The sequence below is a fragment of the Limanda limanda genome, chromosome 13, assembly GCF_963576545.1.
Source record: "Limanda limanda chromosome 13, fLimLim1.1, whole genome shotgun sequence".
Taxonomy (NCBI): domain Eukaryota; kingdom Metazoa; phylum Chordata; class Actinopteri; order Pleuronectiformes; family Pleuronectidae; genus Limanda; species Limanda limanda.
This window is the reverse complement of record NC_083648.1, coordinates 15,149,436-15,168,160: the sequence shown is the minus strand read 5'-3', so window position 1 is coordinate 15,168,160 and position 18,725 is coordinate 15,149,436. Positions and strand designations below refer to the sequence as shown.

The following is an 18,725-nucleotide window of genomic DNA, read 5'->3' as shown; positions in this document are numbered from 1 at the left end:
TTTGCGGAGTTTGCTATTCACTGAAATGTTTCCCCTCATCATGACCGGCGTAGAACCATGCGTAGAACAAGTCACTACGTTATATGCGTAAATCGACAGCGGTTGTCGCTTTCTTCATAACAGTGGTGCAGTGTGACACTGGGCGGTGGTAGGTAGCAGGTACGTGACTACACGTGTGTGTCTTACGTTGTTTTATTCAGTGGAAATATTAGAATAACGTTACGCAGAGGACAGTGCACATGTCAGCAGCGACAGTCAGCCACAGGAGGCAATATCTACATGCTAACTGTAGCCAGCACTAGCTTGTCTTCCTCATCTTTTGCTTTGTCACTATTCCTTCCAGGCTATCAAACAAGGAGGCAAGATGTCGGTACGCAGGATCACCCAGGAGACGTTTGACGCCGCGGTCAAAGAGAACGTGGAGGAGTTCGAGATGGAGCCCGACGAGGCCCTGAGGGATGCTGTGGAGCAGTTTGATTCTCAGGGTACGTGTCACAGAAACGACTCGTGTAAAGTTTTGTTTTCTGGACAGTATCAGCGTGTTCATCTCTGCTTTGCACGGACGGAGAAGGGAAATCACCGATGGACAGATCATAATATCTGCTGAATTATTGATCATGGCAGAGGAGTGGTCACTAGTGACACATCAGACCGGTGCCTTGAGGTCTGATCCTTAATGTTCACATTGGAATAACATGAACTGAGACAACATTCACCTTTTTGGAAACACTGTAACAAATGCTTTGTCATAAAGTGTTATAATTGTAGTTCTTTTATCCTGTATTTCTGTAATTATTTAATTTATATTTCCATACTGTTATGGACCTACAACAGTTGAACGAATAATTTGGTCAATCTCTCAGTGGCCCAACAAACATCAATCTACTATTAAGGGGAATTTAAGTTGACGAGGTATTAAACACTAATAATTTATCTCCTTCATACTTGACGTCTGTCTTGAATGAGCGACCTACACACAAAATTAGACTGCATTGAGCTGGATTGGATATTTACATTCAAGTTGTTATCATTTTCGTCATAGTGTGTAGTTTTTAATAAGGTATCACACTCCTCCCGGCTGCGTTCTCAAGTCCTTTCGTCATGGTTACTGTACACTATTGAGTTGGTAGTTGCTTTATTTATTTATATATATATATATATATATATATATATATATATATATATATATATATATATATATATAATTATGTTTATTTCTCAACCTTTCCTGGCTTGTTGTTGATATTGTATTGTGCATTAACGCATTAACCCCATTCTCCTCTGTGGATGCAGGCGTGGACCTCAGTTGCATACTTAAAGCTGTACCCACTGCGTCATCTGATGAGAACCCAGAAGAGAAAACACATGACGTCTTAAAGGTCAGTCCTGGCATGTTTGGTAAAAAAAGAAACTGCTTATTTCAAAGTATTACTTGTAAACAAATCTAATCACTTGCAGGCTTTGGATTCTCTCCGAATTGGAAAAGACTCTTCTGGAGTGATGGAATGGACATCAGACATAAAGTGCTTCACTGAACAGTGCTTACTTGGATTTGCCCAGAGGTACCTAGCTGCCCAAAAAGACGCCTACCCCATTGTCCTGGGCTACTGCAAAAAGAGTTTAGAGGAGCAAGAGGCTACGCTGGCAGCTCTCTCCGCTCTGGCTGCTCTGACAGATGGACAGCCAGACCTGTTGGATGCGGAGGGCAGGACATTTCTTTTGGACACCCTTAAAAGATACCATGCAGATTCCTCTGTGACACAAGTAGCCATCTGCGTTGTGCGTCACTGCTGTTTGAAGCATGAACAGAATAGGCAGGATTTGGTAAAAGGCGGACTCCTGCCACTGCTGACCACTGCCATCACACAACATAGAGGATGTGCAGAGGTGTTGAAGGAGGCCTCTGCAGCTCTCAGGGTCATGACCTTTGATGATGATATCCGAGTTGCGTTTGGGAATGCTCATGAACATGCCAAGAGCATTGTTATTGAGAACAAGGGACTGAATGTCTTAATCGATGCTGCAAAAGGTAAGACAAGCTGGCTCATTTGAGGTTATCTTTATAACTTAAACTACCATGTTTTTGTCTTAATCAGATTCTGATCTCATGATTGTCAATTCTTTATTTTTTACATTTCTCCCTCACAGCTCACCCTGATAATTCTTCTGTTCTGGCTGAGCTCTGTTCAACCTTGTCCCGTCTGGCTGTGAGGAATGAGTTCTGTCAAGACATCTGTGACATGGGAGGATTGAAATTCATGATGACGCTGCTTGCAGACAGCTACGAGACAGCGGTATTGTACAAAAACACAAGGGACACAAACTGATTCAACTTCCGTGTTCCGCTCACTGAACTTGTTTTCCTCCTGCAGGAGTTGGTTCGGCAGGTCATGAACGCAATAAAAGCTGTAGCTGGAAACGACGATGTAAAAGATGCTGTTGTTAATGCAGGCGGAGTCCCACTCATTGTCATCGCCATGAACAGACACATAAGCAATCCAGCTGTGAGTAATGTCATACTTATGGATTTGATAGATAAATAGCCATAGACTCATAAATACATTTGTAATCATAGATTGTTTTTTTGTTACATATAAATCTGCTATAAAAAACATTTTTGTCCATGTTTTGCTGTAGGTGTGTGAAAGTAGCTGTGCGTGCCTCTCTGTTCTTGCTTTGCGTAAACCAGAAAACTGTCAGGCCATCATGGAGAATGGAGGTGCCCTGGCTGCGGTGGAGGCCATGAAGGCTCATACAAAGTTCGTTAATGTGCAGGTAAAATGCTCTCATTAATTGATAGGCTCACTTGCAAGAGGCCCTGTGACTTTGTGCTAACTCGATCCCTGTCTTCCTTTCTTTATTATCAGAAACAGTCTTGTAATCTGTTGAGAAACATGGTTTCGCGCATGCCAAGCTACACACAACCAATCCTGGAGATGGGAGCGGAGGCTCTGATTATACAGGCAATACAAAACCATCAGGACTGTGGTGATCTGGGTAAAGCAGCCCTCAGAGATCTGGGATGCCAGGTGGAGCTGCGAGAGCTGTGGACTGGCAAACATGGCAGTATTAAAGACTGAGAGAAGAGGAGAGCATCATTGAAAAACCCCACTCTGACAATTAGATTACCTGAAATTGATTTTTAAGAAGGAAACATGTCAGAATGATGGTATACATATAGTCGTTGTAGAAAATGCTTGTGTGCAATGCGAACAACCTAGTTAACAGTTTCACACCCATTGCTATTAAGATATATATATGTATATATCTTACATTTTCTAGTCCTTTTTCTGCTTTCGATTAAAAGGAAAATACCATTGTAGTCCTGATGTACTTGTTTTGTTTGCTGTTAATATTTTTTTCGAATTTAATAAATGCATTATTAATTTTCAGAAAGTTGCGTTAGGTGTAAGCATTACCAAACCATGGGTAAACAAGTGTTTGCTGCCATGCAAATAGTTTAACTGCATTGTTTTGGGCAGATTGCATTCCTATTTTGACAGAAACTTTGAAGTGTATTTAATGTCTTCTATGCGCACTATAAAAAAACATTTCCTTTTTTTTGGTTTTTGTTTGTTTAGGCTTTCTTACTGTGTAAAACTGAAGTCTGTGATATTTACACTAATCATTGAGGACTTTGTATTCTGCTTGACTATGATAAAACTCAACCTTTACATTACTGCGTGGCTGTGTGTATATCATGATTTGTCGTACCTGGGTCTAAATTTACTTCTAGAGTATTTTTTAAAATCAGTTATCTATCTTAAAAAAAATATTAACGCAAGATCAAACATGTTAAAGGGGTAGTTCATCCAAAATTGTTAATTCACTTTGCTGATGGAGGGGTGGGAGTTTCAGGGATAAACAGGGTTGCAGCCAAATCCAATCAAATCGATGTAGCTGGAGAACGATTTTTCCATTAGTTAGATTCGAAAAAAGGACATTGAACCATGTTTTAGTCTGAGTCAGTTGTGACCCATGGATGAACACAACTCTGGAGGTGGATATCAGAGGATACTAAGACTAAAAACTTTGTGTAAATGAGGCCATTTTGAGTTGAATGTGAATGCCGGTGCTTATGGACACTTGGGGGACACCTCAGGGGCAGTGTGGAGGCATTTTGTTTTGTTTCTGTTTTTTTGAAAAATAGGTCCACTGTATTGGAATTGGCTGCAACACTGTTACCCCTGAAACCCCAGAAGTGTTTTGTGTACTCAAACACCTCACCCACCCCTCCTTCAGCATAGTGGCGAGTAGATAATAACTGGATTTTCATTTTTGGGTGAACTATCCCTAAAAGGTCATTATTTTAAAAATGCTAGTAACATGCAAAATAACAGCAAACCATTTTCTTTTAACCAAAACCCTTTTGCAAACTAAACCAAAAGATATAACCATATATTATCTTTTAAACTCTGAGGAGTTTCCTGCTCACGCCCCTGTAAGCGACCTATCCAGGCACGCCTCCCCTCAGACTCCATTTCCCACAATGCATCAGCGCTTGTCCTTGTCGGACCTCCGTGTGGCGGAGCTAGCGTTCAGCGGTGACAGCAGCTGTTGGAACAGCATAAACTATGTCAGTCCCCCCGAGTCTGTGTTGGGACAACGAATCTCCTCCGTGTTTAGAAGAAGCAGCGTTTAACGACAGGAGACATTGTTTAATTTTTATTTTTAATGGCGACTCGGCTGAATTTCTAGACCAATAATAACGTTAGTGTAGTGGGGAAGCTAACAGCTAGCATACGTTACTTAACCTGGAATTTGACGAATTTAGGAACAAGAACCTGCTAACCAGTCCATCTGGAATAACCCGGGTTATCTAAGCAGCAGGAAACCACAGGTGTCTGAGCTGGTGTCAGACTGTGTGAGGTAAGAGAAGCACTGATAGATCCCTGTGTGTTTGTGTGTGAGTGGGTAAGTTTGGTGAGGTCTGGTGCTGAGAGAAGCCTGGACACTGTTCGATCATTGATGAATGTGCAATTCTTCACTGAACTTTAGCCTTGCTCTAATAACGTGTCCAGTTTAATGCACACAACTGTGACTTACAATCCAAGGACTAGCTATAATATGACAAGGTAAATGATAAGGTTTAGGAAACAAGGCTGTTAAAACATAACTTGACAATAAAAATAAATAAATAAATAAATTGTCAAACGACAATGAGGTAGATCTTATGTCCTTCATTTCAACACCAGTAATGGTTTCTGTCCCAGTAAATCGGCAGTAAATCTATTATTTAACTCATTTATTAAACATCAATATTAAATGTGATGGTTTGCTTCCTCACTCTTTCTTGTCATGATAAATAAAACCTGTTGGTATATACATATATATCGAAGATCTCATCCTGGGCATCGTTTCCTCATTCTGTATTAATTAAACAAATTTACGGACAAAATAATCCTAACGACACACAAATGATGGTTAGATCTGACCATAAAATGCACTATAAGCCTCTCAAATGCAGCACTTCTTGAGTAGCTCTTCATTAAAAATTAATTGGTTAGTCTTTTTATTATGTTACTCATTTAGTTTTTCCTCTAGAGCTGGGCAATAAAACATTATCATCTAGAATGGCACTCTCACCCAAAGGTCACCTTATAAAACCAAATTCACCACATCTGGATTTTAATTTTGATCTGCACGAAACTGCACACGATCCCAAGTATCAGCCCCTTAAACACTGGTGCCTTTCTTCACCAAGATCTATAAATTATTACCTGAGAAATCAAGTACAATTTTGAAAAAACTACCGATCTAGCAAATTATAAAAAATAGTGAATAGTAAATCCCTACATCTGCCTTATGATTGGGATCAGCATTCAAATGTGATTGTTTCTACAATGACAATACACCCTTTACTTTTGTGTAAGCTTGCTCATAAAACAAACAAACCAACAAATAGACAGGGGTGAAAAGATAGGAGGGGGGTGTATTTGTGTCTGGAACATATCATCAGGAGAGGTGTGATTTATAGGCTTCATCCTAAATGTCTTGGAGAGGAAATAGTATCATGTATGGTGATGGTGCTGAGTCAGTCAGCTGAGTTCCTGGAACAAAGGACAATCCCAGTTAAACCAGAGTAGAACAAAAGGTCACTATAGACTTCAGGTGATCTCAGGCTCAACTTGTGCAAGACATGAATAGACAATGGGCTCACATGCTAGACAGTGAGTGCACCATAAAGTTTATGTTGAGCTGTAACCTAGATTGAATTGTCTGCTGTAAGCATACACTAAGAAGTTATTAAGTAAATTTCCATTCCAATACCAATATTAAAATTGTCAAATGTTTGTTTATATTATGCTTATACATCGGACAAGCACAGTGAGGAGGTATAACGCATAATTAATCTACCACAAATCTGTACAAAATTGTCAACTGACATGAATGTTTTTTATCTTGATATCATTTGTGGACATATTGCCCAAACTTAGTCTCAACTCACACATGTTAATGGTGACGGTCAGTTAATATTTATACTAACACACTCTGAAACATCCCAGCTTCCTGGTACACTGGTGTTTTACTAATGGTCATTAGGTAACCCACTTGAAAGGACACGTTGGTCACAGTAGTTTCTTAAAACAACAAGTCGGTACACAAGAAGACATTGCTCTGTATGTAACACTTTCAATCCACAGGGACGCTGTGTGTGTGTGTCTGTGTGTGTGTGTGTGTAGCATGGGAATGTGGTGTTGAATAACAGATGACACGGGAGGCAACCAATCAGAGCTGGCCTTCAAGAACAAGGAACTGTAAAGTGATATGCTGGGGACACGGGGCTGTGCGGAGGGGTGAGGGATGGATTGTGGGTGAGAACAGTGGGTGAGGTGAAAGGGGTCTAAATGGTCATTTGGTTTGAAGCCCTATTGTACCTCTGCCAATATTGGTTGCCCTTGACAACATGGCTTTTCCGCAGTTTGCTCTCTTGTCTCTCGCCTATCTCCCCCCATCTCACTTTGTCTGATTCTCCTCACTGTTCACTTCCCTGAACTCTGGTATTTCTGAGTGGATCTTTTCCCGATAACATGTGATTATTTAACAAATGTTCATTATTTAATAGTCACCGGTTGTGATGCTGTATAACACCAGCTTAGTGAAGTATTAAGACATCATTTCATGGCTGCACATTGAATCATTTTTGTAAACACCTAAAGGCTTATTTATCCCTTTTCACAAGAACATAACAGTTTGTGTTAAGGTCAAAGTAATGTCCATCTACTGGATTATAATGTACAATATTATGATATCCAACATTTAAAAAAGTAAGACACATTTTTAATGTTTGACTATATGGCAGACATTAACGGAGTCTGGAAAACACTGCTTTATAAACTCAATCTCCAACAAATGTATTTCTTCTCATACAAAATTCCGAACACAGATTCAGTTGTTTACATTGTTTATTTGTTACAAAATTATGAATTAAAAAAGTAAATAGTATGTTAATCAGGCGTGTAGAATATTATTGCCACTGTTGTTGTGACTGTGATTTAAAGTGTGTTGGTTTGAACAGTGACTGATTGTGAAACGTTTTTTTTGGGGGGGGTTTATTTAACATTGAACCAGAGAGCTCATTGTGGTTAAAGGTTACATGAATAGCTGATTTGTCTGATAAAATGATTAGCTCATTGAAAAACATAGTAGACATCTTGTGTTGTGACTGTAAAAAGATGTGGAAACACTGTAATCTGATATTATAGCGAGGGAGAGAGACTCTTCAATGGTGTTCTTGTAGTTTTTGTTTTGCTAAGTTGCTGCTCAGATGACCTTTATAGGTGTGTCAGTCGGTCACTACATGGTAACTGCATTATTCTCCAGGTAACCATTTACTCAAGGTGGGTATTAACACTTTCTTGTTGAAGGATAACTTACTTGCTGACGTGACACAGATGAAGTCAGCAGAGAAATGCCAAGTAACAAAAACTAGATCAGATTTCTTGCTGCACAAGAAAACACGATGAAGCCACTCCAGAGTTTAAAATCAGATGAGCTTGTTTTGTAGACAATGCTTGCAGTTTATTTTAGTCATACTTGACTTAAGGTTCTTAAAGGTTCAAGAGTCAAAACCAAGTCACCGGAATGTCTTGCTCAGCTTCAAATTGTATATAAATGGACTGTTGATCCTCATTTAGGACTCTCCTTGTCTGTGTAGCTCTCAGTGTCTGGTGTCGCCGCCCGTCCTGTGGATGAATTCATGAGCGCGCTCAGTGACAGCTGTGCGTAGTCCTCGGGAATGGGGAATGGAGTCCAGGAACAACGGGCATCTCTTGCACAAGGAGAAGTGCTGCCGCTGGCTTCCTCCAGTCAGTCAGAAGTGAGCGAATGTTTTACTTTACACTCTAAGAAAAATATCCACCTGAGAAGAAAGTTCACATATCATTTTTGAATTGGACTGAGCTGCTCAATTAACATTATCCAATTGAAAAGGATACAGTGTCCCAGGATCCACTGTGTTAGTGTTGGTGACCCCTAAAAGCAATTCCTCCATCTGTGCGCAGGGCTCGATGCACACTCGGACTGTCCTCAACGCGCTCTTCTCAGGGGCTTTAGCAGGAGCTTTGGCCAAGACCGCTGTCGCCCCATTGGACAGGACTAAAATCATCTTTCAAGGTAAGTTGGACGAACGGTTGAGCTAAAACTGTTTTCAGATTACAAACGACCCAAATTAAATTATATGGATTGTGCTTTCGTTGTTCTACAATAATTGTCCCTGTGTATGTAATTTATATTGTACGTTGTTTTGTTTTTCAGTTTCGTCAGCACGATTCTCTGCCAAGGTACGTTTGGTTTAAGGAACATTTTATGGGAGAGGCTAATTAAAACAATTAACTGGTTCTTAGTCACATGCAATGAGTTGAATCACGTCCACTGTATTTAACATAGTTTCTGAATTTACTTAATTAACGAATAAAAATAACTTGCAGACACATGCATACAGATTTGTGCCATAAACTAACCTAGATTATTATCCGCTCCATCTAAGTAAGAATGTAAAGTATTTGTTTATGTGTACACACTGACTTCCAGGAGGCGTACAGGTTGATATACCGCACCTACCTAAAGGATGGCTTCTTCAGTCTGTGGAGGGGGAACTCTGCCACCATGGTGCGAGTAATCCCATACGCTGCCATCCAGTTCTGTGCTCATGAGCAGTACAAGAGGAAGCTGGGAAGCTACTATGGCTTTCAGGGCAGGTAAGTGTCAGTTTATAAAGGGAAAATTTACTTCCGAGTTGGTCTCAGGTTCAAACGTGTTTGTCTGGATTACTCCAATACTACCACCTGTAATAGTGTGACAAACAGTAGCTAGCAGAGGAGAAAACAAGCCGTGTGATTGATGAGCAGCATCAGGGCTACAGGCCAGACGCTGGAGGGTAGGGACGGGAATCGGCAGGGACCTCCCTATACGATACTATCACGATATGTATTGCGATTTCTGTGGGTATTGCGATTCTGTAAGTATTGCGATTCGATATTACGATTTCCTGGGATTTCTTTTGGTTATTTTTTTTTTTTTTTAAATACTGGACCATGGAAAAATGTTGAATCATTCCTTAAAATACAACACAGTCAAATTCACTTAGAGCTTTACCAGTTTTATTTCAAATATTAACATTAACTTAATGACTGCCGGGCAGCCAATAGAGAAAATAAATAAAAATGTGCCCTATTATTGTATAGCCCCTGTCAACTGCACACAAACTGACAGATTAAGAAATGTATGCCACTTAGGCTACTTTTAAACAATAAATAAATGGTAAATTAAACAGAATGAATAAAAGTTTACTTAAAATATAAACTTTGAAATAAACAAAAAGTAGGCTATTGTTGTTTGCATGTAGTCGATGCAAAGCTAGTGCTTGGGTATGTTTAGATTCTTGTGCAAAAACAAGAGCTGGTCAACATGCTCTGGGGTGATGTTGCTCCCCCAATATATCCCCCCCGGTATAAACCAATAAATTGTTTTAAAAAAATAAAAAATAAATTTTTTATTTTTTTTTATTTTTTTAAAAATCGATTTGGGAGGCAGCATATCGATTTAAAATCGTCATTCACAAGAATCGCGATTTGTAATTGAATCGATTTTTTCCCCCATCCCTACTGGAGGGTGGGTGGAGATTTATATTTATAGATCCGCAAACACTAAATCTGTTAATGGTGTAGAGTTCAAAACCTGTAATCTGGAGAAAGTGATGAGTTTTTAGGGATTTAATCAATTCTCATGTTTTTCAAGATTTTCTACATGTCTGAAGCATAAAAAAATCAACATCGACGCACATTTGCTGTTTCAGTGTCCTGCCTCCGTTACCAAGGTTACTGGCCGGATCTATGGCCGGTACAACGGCGGCCATGCTGACCTATCCCCTGGACATGGTGCGAGCTAGGATGGCCGTAACGCCAAAGGAAATGTAAGTATATGGAACTGCTAAAACCCATCATCAGTAAATATTAGGGCTCTTACACTGACACTGACAAAAGCCAAACAGCACTGGGGGCTCAAGTTGTGTGTGTGTTCGTGTTGCTTCAAGGTTCAGGTGAAAAGTCATGATATCTGACAAAGGATCAAACTGAGATAAAATGTATTCAGTATAATATTAAAAAATCATCAACAGATCTGTTTGGGGTTATGCTCTTTTTACTGACTGATGACCTCAGACAAAACATAACTGAAGTGGGTGAAGCCTCCAAAATAACTCACTCAAACAGTTTTTTTGTTCACGTTGCAAACCTGGATGCTAAAGTTAAAAAATGAGCAGAAGTCTTTTGTCGCACAAAACCTTGTCCAATTTTCTCCAACTGCAATAAACATTTTTTAAACTTTGTATTTGTTTCCTCTCTTTTAGGTACAGTAATATCCTGCATGTGTTTGTGCGGATTTCTCGAGAAGAGGGCCTTAAGACGCTGTATCGAGGTTTTGCACCCACCATACTGGGTGTAGTTCCCTATGCTGGCCTCAGCTTCTTCACCTATGAGACACTGAAGAAGCTACATGCTGGTAATACACCAAGACTTATCTCATTTATCTACTATCCCTTAAGTTGCATTCTCCGGAGTTTTTACTTGGGGGGCCGGCAGGAGAAACTCCAGAAAATCTCTGCAGCCTCTTGTGTGGACATTTGCGTTCTCACATAGTGTGTCTGAAAGCGGCTTGAATGTTTATGTTGCATATGTGAATTCTAAAAAATTGAATTGCACTCCTTTACAACCTCCTCTCCCGTGTAGAACGCAGCGGCCGCCCCTTCCCCTACTCGTACGAGCGCCTGGCGTTTGGAGCCTGTGCCGGTCTCATTGGCCAGTCGGCGTCTTACCCCCTGGATGTGGTACGACGGCGCATGCAGACTGCGGGAGTCACGGGTCACACGTATGGAACCATCCTGGGCACCATGCGGGAGATCGTGTCTGAGGAGGGGCTCATCCGCGGACTCTACAAAGGTCTCAGCATGAACTGGGTGAAGGGGCCTGTTGCAGTGGGGATCAGCTTCATGACATTTGACCTTACTCAGATTCTCCTGAGGAAGCTGCATCAGATGGGCTACACCTCTCGATAATAGCGTATCGACTGATATGAAAAGAATTATAGTGATAATGTTTTTTTACATATCGCCCGGCCCGACGTGGTACTGTGTACCTGTACACACTGTTGTCGTGTACATCTAAGTGCAATATGCTCAGTGATTTTGTGTGTGTGGGTGCTGATAGGTTATTACGCTCTGTGCCCCTTGTGGAGGGGCACAGAGTGCCTGTGAGTGTATTTAACGATCAGAGAGTTCAGAGGTACACACACATACACACACACAAACACACACACACAAACTGATAACTCAACTGCCTTCTGTGTCCGCTTCCAACCGACACCCTCAAATGCAGTGCAGGCTGCCACTCATTTCCTACTGACTTTTAAAATCCATTTGGTTTGATAAGAGTACATTGTGCCCTCTTGAGATTTGTTTTGATTTGTGTACATTTGTTTTATGGAATCATACCAAAGGTTAGGATGTGAGCTAGCTTCAAGAATATATGATGTTAGTGATGTTAGTACATATGAGCACAAAAGAGATAAAACCTTGCACAGAAGTAACAGCATCTTTACTGCCAGGGAATAGTGAGTTATTGTTTGAGTTGAAGTTGTTTAAATCTCTGAGTCAAGTATCTTTAATTTAAAACTTTAATTCGCAGACTTTTAGTTTGAGTTAAGCTTCTGCACTGCCATCATATATCTATATTTAATGCCAGTGCCATAAGTTATAACGTATAAAAAATGCCCCTATTATTACCTCTGCCAAGGAAGTTATGTTTTCATCCCTCACTGTTCGTTTTTTTGTTTGTTTGTTCGTATGTTTGGTAGACGGATCACACAAAAACCACTGAACTAAAGAACCATTATATGTTGGTTTGATTCCTGACAAAGAGGAGTACCAGGACCTGTTTTAAATCACTTTCCCAAACATTGCGAAATAAGACTTTTGCTGACATTTGAACCCCTTTTCCAGGGATTAAGACATGGATCTTGATGGAAAAAAACAATATTTAGGGTGACTGACATCTGGAAATCCAGAATAAAATGTACTTTCAAATAGGGGTAGGTTTTTTCCTGCCCCTGTATGTTAATACATTTTGGCCAAATGCTGACAAAGAGGCAGATATAGGAATTATCCCTGGGCAGATGCGCTCAACTGAGTGCCATTCTAGTTTAGTTTTTTTCAAAAGTGATTGACAGTTTAGTTGTCTGACATATCAATACATGTTGCTCTGTTCAGTATGTCAGCTAAAAATAACTGACAGGCAGTCTCGAGTGATGCACATCAGACCGTTTGATGGGTCATTTTACAGACCTGTGATCACCAGTGAAGGAGGAACACGTGTACAGTCTAATGGGATCTGATACATCAGCACTGCAGCGAATACATGACGTTTACAATGTCTCAATATTGTTGTAGCACTGTAAAAGGTATTTCTTCTAATCCTTGGTGTTTGTTGATATTGTTTCAGATGAATTAACAGGCGATAACATTGGAGTTCCGTATACCGTACGCAAATGTTGTCTAAAGCATCCATCGCTTGAGGAATTTGCTGCCATTTTAAGCTTGTTTTGTGTAAATCTTGACAAGACACTGGCTCAGATTTTAACTGGTCATTGAAATAATAACTTGTGCTTTAGTGTGGACTCACAGTGTAGATCGGTATTTGCTACTGGACTGAAAACCTGACTGGAAATATGCGCACACACACACAGTGAAGAGCTTGTTTTGTTACAGGTATAATTCAGTACATTTCAATGTTCTCTATATTGTACTTTCCCTTAGTGCACGTTTAGTGTTTTGTGTGTACGTGAGTTTCAGCAGTATTGATGCAGGCCTCCAGTCATGAGCAGTGTCAATAGTTTCTATACTTAGACCTTAACCACTGAGACAGAGTGGTTGAGCCAAGTGGAGCAGAGGTCAGGACGTTTAAAGCAGAAAGTTTATCTTTAAAACACTTAACATTTAGTTTAAGAAAGAAAAATTTAAAAATCTATACAAAATTTGTTTAATTCTTAAATAACATATATGAGCACTTTTATTATTCCTTACTCCTAAAAGTCAACAGAGAAACTACCATAATAGTTAGTAAAGTCCAGAATAATGCCTTAATATTGCTAACCACCATACACATACCTCACAGGATGATGTTTTAAAATATGTTTTGAAAGAAAAAATTGTGTTTGCACATATTTAATCAGCAAATATTGTGGAGTTTTTCTCCCTTTTTAAAAAGTTCAATCACCTTATAGTTATGTTAAAAAATGTACACTAGTACCAGAATGATCCATCTCACGTCAAGTTTCTAAAACTACTGTTGTGATTTAAAAAAAAAAAAATTAAATAATTAATGGTTAAAATCTGAAACTAATGAACTTTTCAAACCAAGCATTCATCTTCCACCTTTAGTACTAAACAGTTTGCGATACATTCATGTTATAACATTAGAATCTCACAACCATCTCTATTCAGTACATTAAACTCACAACCCTCCTCCAACCAGTATCTGTCTGACCAGTTTCCGCTCATCTCTGTTCATCGATGCTGTGATTGTTTTCCTAATTGACCAATGAATCAGGTTTAGGAGAAATGTAGCGTTGAGAAGATGGGTGAGACTAACCCTCTTGCATCAGCAAACTTTAACGGAAGAGCAGGTTTAGTCTTTTGTTATCTTTAGTCGTTACCCTAGGTAGCAGGAGGGAAACGTGTCACTAAGTTTTGTTGGAAGATCGCTTGAAACCTTCACGTGTTCTGAACTGATGTTTCCAAGCGTTGGATGGAAAGAATACAGTGACTGAAGCCGAGTGAAGGACAGTTACTGACACTTAAGTGCCTAGTGAGGAATAGTAACGTTTTTACTCTGACTGAGCTACTCCTACCAACCTTTGTGAAGGTTGCTTCCATTTTCTGGCCTTAGGGTTTGAAATGTCTCATGTATTGAAGAAGCAGCAGGTGATTTGATTGTTAGATGCCTGTGACTGAATGTAAAATTTCAGGTGTAGTTTTCGTATGGGAATTTTGTAAAACTTTAAAAACTGCCTTGCGCACTGGTGGGATGTGCGATTCTCGACTATGGGACACATGAGGTCAAACTATTTCAACCCTTTTGGAATTGATTTGAGGAACAAGGGAGGATTTAATATCTATTTGTACCTTGATTTATATGGTATGGCATTAAGAGAATTGTAAAGTTAACTCCCCACCTGTAAATCCAAGGAGCCAGGTAAACACATTGATCAAATATAGTATTATTGATATAGTCTAACTAACCTAGACAATCATTAAATGCCAAAAAGTTTTATGTTTTGTATTTGTTTCAAAATAAAAGTATGATCTTTGTGAAGGACTAGACAGTGGCTTAATGAGATGAAATACTGAAACGCTACAACAACAAACTGCCAACTTGTCATTTTATTTGCTCCGATCAAAGCAAATTGTTTGTACAATGCAACTGTATTAACATGTTACAGCAGATCATCTTGTGTGTGTTTGATCCAGTACAACAGTGATATAATGACTGCCTTGTAGATCCTAGCGGTTTGTGCCAACTGAATGTAAACGTACCTACTAATACCACACCCTGTGTCAAGTCTGTAGTGTTCATGGTCAAACTGTAGGGAAGTTTAAAAATATCAAATTCTTAAATAAACTGGATGTCGACAACACTTTCTGATTATTTCACTGATTTCCATGGCTCTGAATGGCTTGTGGCTGTAGTTTTTTTCATTGGAATTAAACTGTAAATAAATATTCAGTGTGGGCCCTCAAGGACACTCATTTAAAAAGTGATTGATACATTTCTTTAAGACTTTACCTCCGTTGGTGAGAAAAAATAAGAAATTACAAAATGTGTGATTCAAGTAAAATGTAATTGTATGAAAAAACCCATGGTCCAAATATAGATCTTTCTATCTCTACACAAATAAAAAAATATCGAAATTAATCTATAATTTATGTATGAAAATACAGAAAATTATAAATACTTATCAGTGAATCAGTGAGTACACATCATATATTTTTTATTTGTTGTCTATTAATCCATTGTAGCTTTTTTAAATGTGCCTTTCAATTGATCATGCACATTCTTAATTGCCTTTGTGCACACTAGACACATGTGTAGTGACAATCGATGACCAGTGGAGGACGCTCCATCCTCACGAATGATTGAAGCGCTCCGGCTGTAGTAACTCATGCGGCCGGCAGGTAGCGCTGTAGCCCTGCTCTGAGTGGTGAGCTTGGTCAGAAGCTGCTCAGGCCTGAGGCCCAGCGGCGCTTTGAACTTGACCGTGAACGTAAAACGTGAAACTGAGCGAGAAACTGAAGAAGGAAACAAACCAACCATCAAAACCAGTTTATTTAACAGGATGGTAGTATTAAATCAAAGAGATTGTCTGAGCCCAGATTTGGATCAATCTAGATTTAGAGAAAATAAAACAATTGAGTATTTGTAATATACTGATATTCTGAGAAATATTATTGGTCTGGCTCAGGTTTCTGTGTTTTAACAGGACACAAACCTATAAGCAGATTCTTTGTGCAAAGATTTCTGGGATTGTGGGAGGAAAAAATGAGCAGAGGAAGAAAGAAGCTGAGGGGAAGATAGAGGACTAATTAGAGAGAGAGAAGGAGGGAGGGATGGAGACTGTCAGAGAATGTGGTTGCTATAGATACTTGGCAAGATGCCAGGCGGAGGCAGAGGCAATTTGCATCTATTCAGATGAGGTCTCTCTCTCTCTCTCTCTCTCTCTCTCTCTCTCTCTCTCTCTCTCTCTCTCTCTCTCTCTCTCTCTCTCTCTCTCTCTCTCTCTCTCTCTCTCTCTCTCTCTCTCTCCCTCTCCCTCTCTCCCCCTCTCTGTTGTTTCTTTCTTTGAAATTTCTTCCATTTATATTCAATTTATCCTCAAAAACTTAATTTCCTGATAACGCTTAATGGTAAACTCAGTGAGAAGTGATTTAGAAACCATCTTTATTATATATTGTCATATATCTATAATTAATTATATATTATTATTAAATATAGTTTATTTATTTCACATTCACATTGCCGTAAGCATTTTTTCTATTTTGAATTATAGGCATTTTGTATTCCTTTCTTTTCTTTTCTTTTCATTCCCATTCTATTCCTTTCCTTTCCTTTCCATTTCTTCCTTTATTTTCCCTTTCATTTCCTTTTATTTGATTTTAAGCCGTGCTCGATATTATTTGATAAATAAATGGAAAACTATTTGGGTTTTCTTCTGTTTATACATAATCATACAACAGATTAAAATGTATCTTTTCTACAGAGAACACAATTCTGAAAAACCGTCCTCTACAGACCTTTGGACAGTTTCTTATTGTTTTCCCTCAGATTCAGCTTCAAAACAAAATGCAGCATTTGTTTGATATAAAAAAATCATTCTGATATGAAAAGGGCAGCCTCTTTGTTACAGTTTTGCTCTAAGAGTCCATTCAATATTAAAAAGTGGGTTAGGGTTGATGGACAGCACTAATTATCCTTCTCTGAGGAGTCTGGCCTGTACAGTAGATTAGTCAGCTGCTGGGCCTGTTTCCCTGCATTTTCACTTATCATAGTATTTCTGATTTGTGTAAGACAACGGATCTCGACCATGAAAAAAAAAAGTCTCCGTGTAAGGGCTCTAACAAAGGAAAAGACTCAAACCTGATAAGTCACTATATTTATAAATATGTTTATTGTGTAGTAAAATTCTTATTGTAAATATTATTTCTTGTGTAACTCTATGTTGTTTTTTCAGTAAATAAAAATATCACTGCAGTTTCCACACTGCAACATTCCCCCTGCAGGTAACTTGTGTAAAACCAGGATGATAAACATGAGAGCATTGTGAAGCAGTTAAGAGCTTCAATATCTTTTATTAAGACTGAATAAACTTACTGAAAATAAACATTTAAGTCAATGTTCTCTTTATTGACCACACACACACACACCGACACACATATATTCATTCAATGTATATACAAAGTATTACAACAATAAAAATGGTTTGAATGACAGAAAAAGCTTCAGATATTTGAGTGACTCAACCTTAACATCAAGAGTTAGAAGTGACAGATCTTTGAAAGAAAATAAACCTGAATGTATGTACATTACAGTCCAAGTCATATATCACATTTAATAATTAAAACACACTTTTTTGTTGATATATTATATATCTTTAATATATTAAATTTTAACCCACCCAAGAGATTAATTGTTTAACAACAAAAATCCAATTCAAGGCAGAGCTATTGAAAAAAAACAATCTGTATCCAGCGCTAGAATTCTATCTTGGTTGGTTCCGTTTCTGTAAATATAGTCCGGACTGACTGTTTTTCTTATTCAGTTGTTAAAAAAAAACGAAATATGAGATTGTTTTAATCCAGTCTGGCCAGAAATCATTTTCAGAAGTTGTTTTCCGCCAGCCAGTAATTTTCCACTGCTCCATCAATCTGCAAGGAGAAGAGAAAACAGAGGAAATTAGTGACAGAACTGGGACACAGAGAACAAAAACATATGAAAATTGTCCTATTTTATGAAGCCAGGACCATAAAGAACATTGACGCTGCCTGAAATGTAACTGCACACCAGCTTTGAGGGGAAGGGTCTGTCCTGCTGCACATCTGAAACAGCAGATTTAGACTAAAACTGAAAGAAGAAAGTTGTGCGGTTGATGGTTAATGTGATGTAGAGATGCAGGAGAGACTCGCTGCCGGTGACAACTCAAATCTGTCTGTGTTTGAGTCTACACACGTCCACCTCTGACCCCTGAAGTCTGGAGCATCAAGAGGACACACAGTTGAAAGGGGACCCCCTCAATTATGCCTGAGGGGTTAAACACACACACACACACACAGACGGTTCTGCTTTTTGGTTTTGCACCGTCATGACTGAACAAGATTAGGATCTGACTAGCAGAGATAAAGCGCTTAATCCTAATTTGTCCAGACTTTAATCTCGATTAGACGTTAAAACCGTCGGCGACAAGAGACCAGATTCACTCCTCTTTGTATTTATACATTTTTAATTATTCTAAAAAAACCAAACAAACGAAAGCCACTCAGGGCTCATGGGTTTGAATGACCAGTTTCCATTTAATTCTCCAAAGGTAGACTGATGGACGGTGAAAATCAAGGTGTGTGTTGTGTGAAGGAGGATGTAGGAGGGTTATGATTGAGAAGAGCGCTGCCAGACAATTGTCCC

The 18,725-nt window shown here is 39.0% G+C and overlaps 2 protein-coding genes across 2 annotated transcripts; both read left to right on the top strand.

Annotated features, from left to right (window-relative positions):
• Window positions 1-91: 91 nt before the first annotated feature.
• On the top strand, window positions 92-3,679 carry armc6 (armadillo repeat containing 6). Its single transcript, XM_061084970.1, has 8 exons — window positions 92-159; window positions 344-485; window positions 1,294-1,379; window positions 1,459-2,029; window positions 2,149-2,294; window positions 2,373-2,504; window positions 2,638-2,775; window positions 2,868-3,679. The coding sequence occupies exons 2-8, from the start codon at window positions 365-367 to the stop codon at window positions 3,078-3,080; spliced, it is 1,407 nt and encodes a 468-aa protein (XP_060940953.1). The 5' UTR covers window positions 92-159; window positions 344-364; the 3' UTR covers window positions 3,081-3,679.
• Window positions 3,680-4,508: 829 nt separating this feature from the next.
• Window positions 4,509-15,189, top strand: LOC133017682 (mitochondrial coenzyme A transporter SLC25A42). Its single transcript, XM_061083829.1, has 8 exons — window positions 4,509-4,869; window positions 8,159-8,320; window positions 8,505-8,616; window positions 8,758-8,783; window positions 9,034-9,200; window positions 10,298-10,414; window positions 10,850-11,001; window positions 11,229-15,189. Exons 2-8 carry the CDS (start codon window positions 8,240-8,242, stop codon window positions 11,552-11,554), a joined length of 981 nt encoding a protein of 326 aa, XP_060939812.1. The 5' UTR covers window positions 4,509-4,869; window positions 8,159-8,239; the 3' UTR covers window positions 11,555-15,189.
• The last annotated feature ends 3,536 nt before the right edge of the window (window positions 15,190-18,725 follow it).

Excerpts from the sequence above, each read along its gene's own strand:
- LOC133017682 (XM_061083829.1), top strand. The coding sequence starts at position 8,240 with ATGGGGAATGGAGTCCAGGAACAACGGGCATCTCTTGCACAAGGAGAA. Across the intron at positions 8,321-8,504 it reads CTTCCTCCAGTCAGTCAGAA|GGCTCGATGCACACTCGGAC; the intron begins GTGAGCGAATGT and ends ATCTGTGCGCAG. Across the intron at positions 11,002-11,228 it reads ACTGAAGAAGCTACATGCTG|AACGCAGCGGCCGCCCCTTC; the intron begins GTAATACACCAA and ends TCTCCCGTGTAG.
- armc6 (XM_061084970.1), top strand. The coding sequence starts at position 365 with ATGTCGGTACGCAGGATCACCCAGGAGACGTTTGACGCCGCGGTCAAA. Across the intron at positions 2,505-2,637 it reads GACACATAAGCAATCCAGCT|GTGTGTGAAAGTAGCTGTGC; the intron begins GTGAGTAATGTC and ends GTTTTGCTGTAG. Across the intron at positions 2,776-2,867 it reads CAAAGTTCGTTAATGTGCAG|AAACAGTCTTGTAATCTGTT; the intron begins GTAAAATGCTCT and ends CTTTATTATCAG.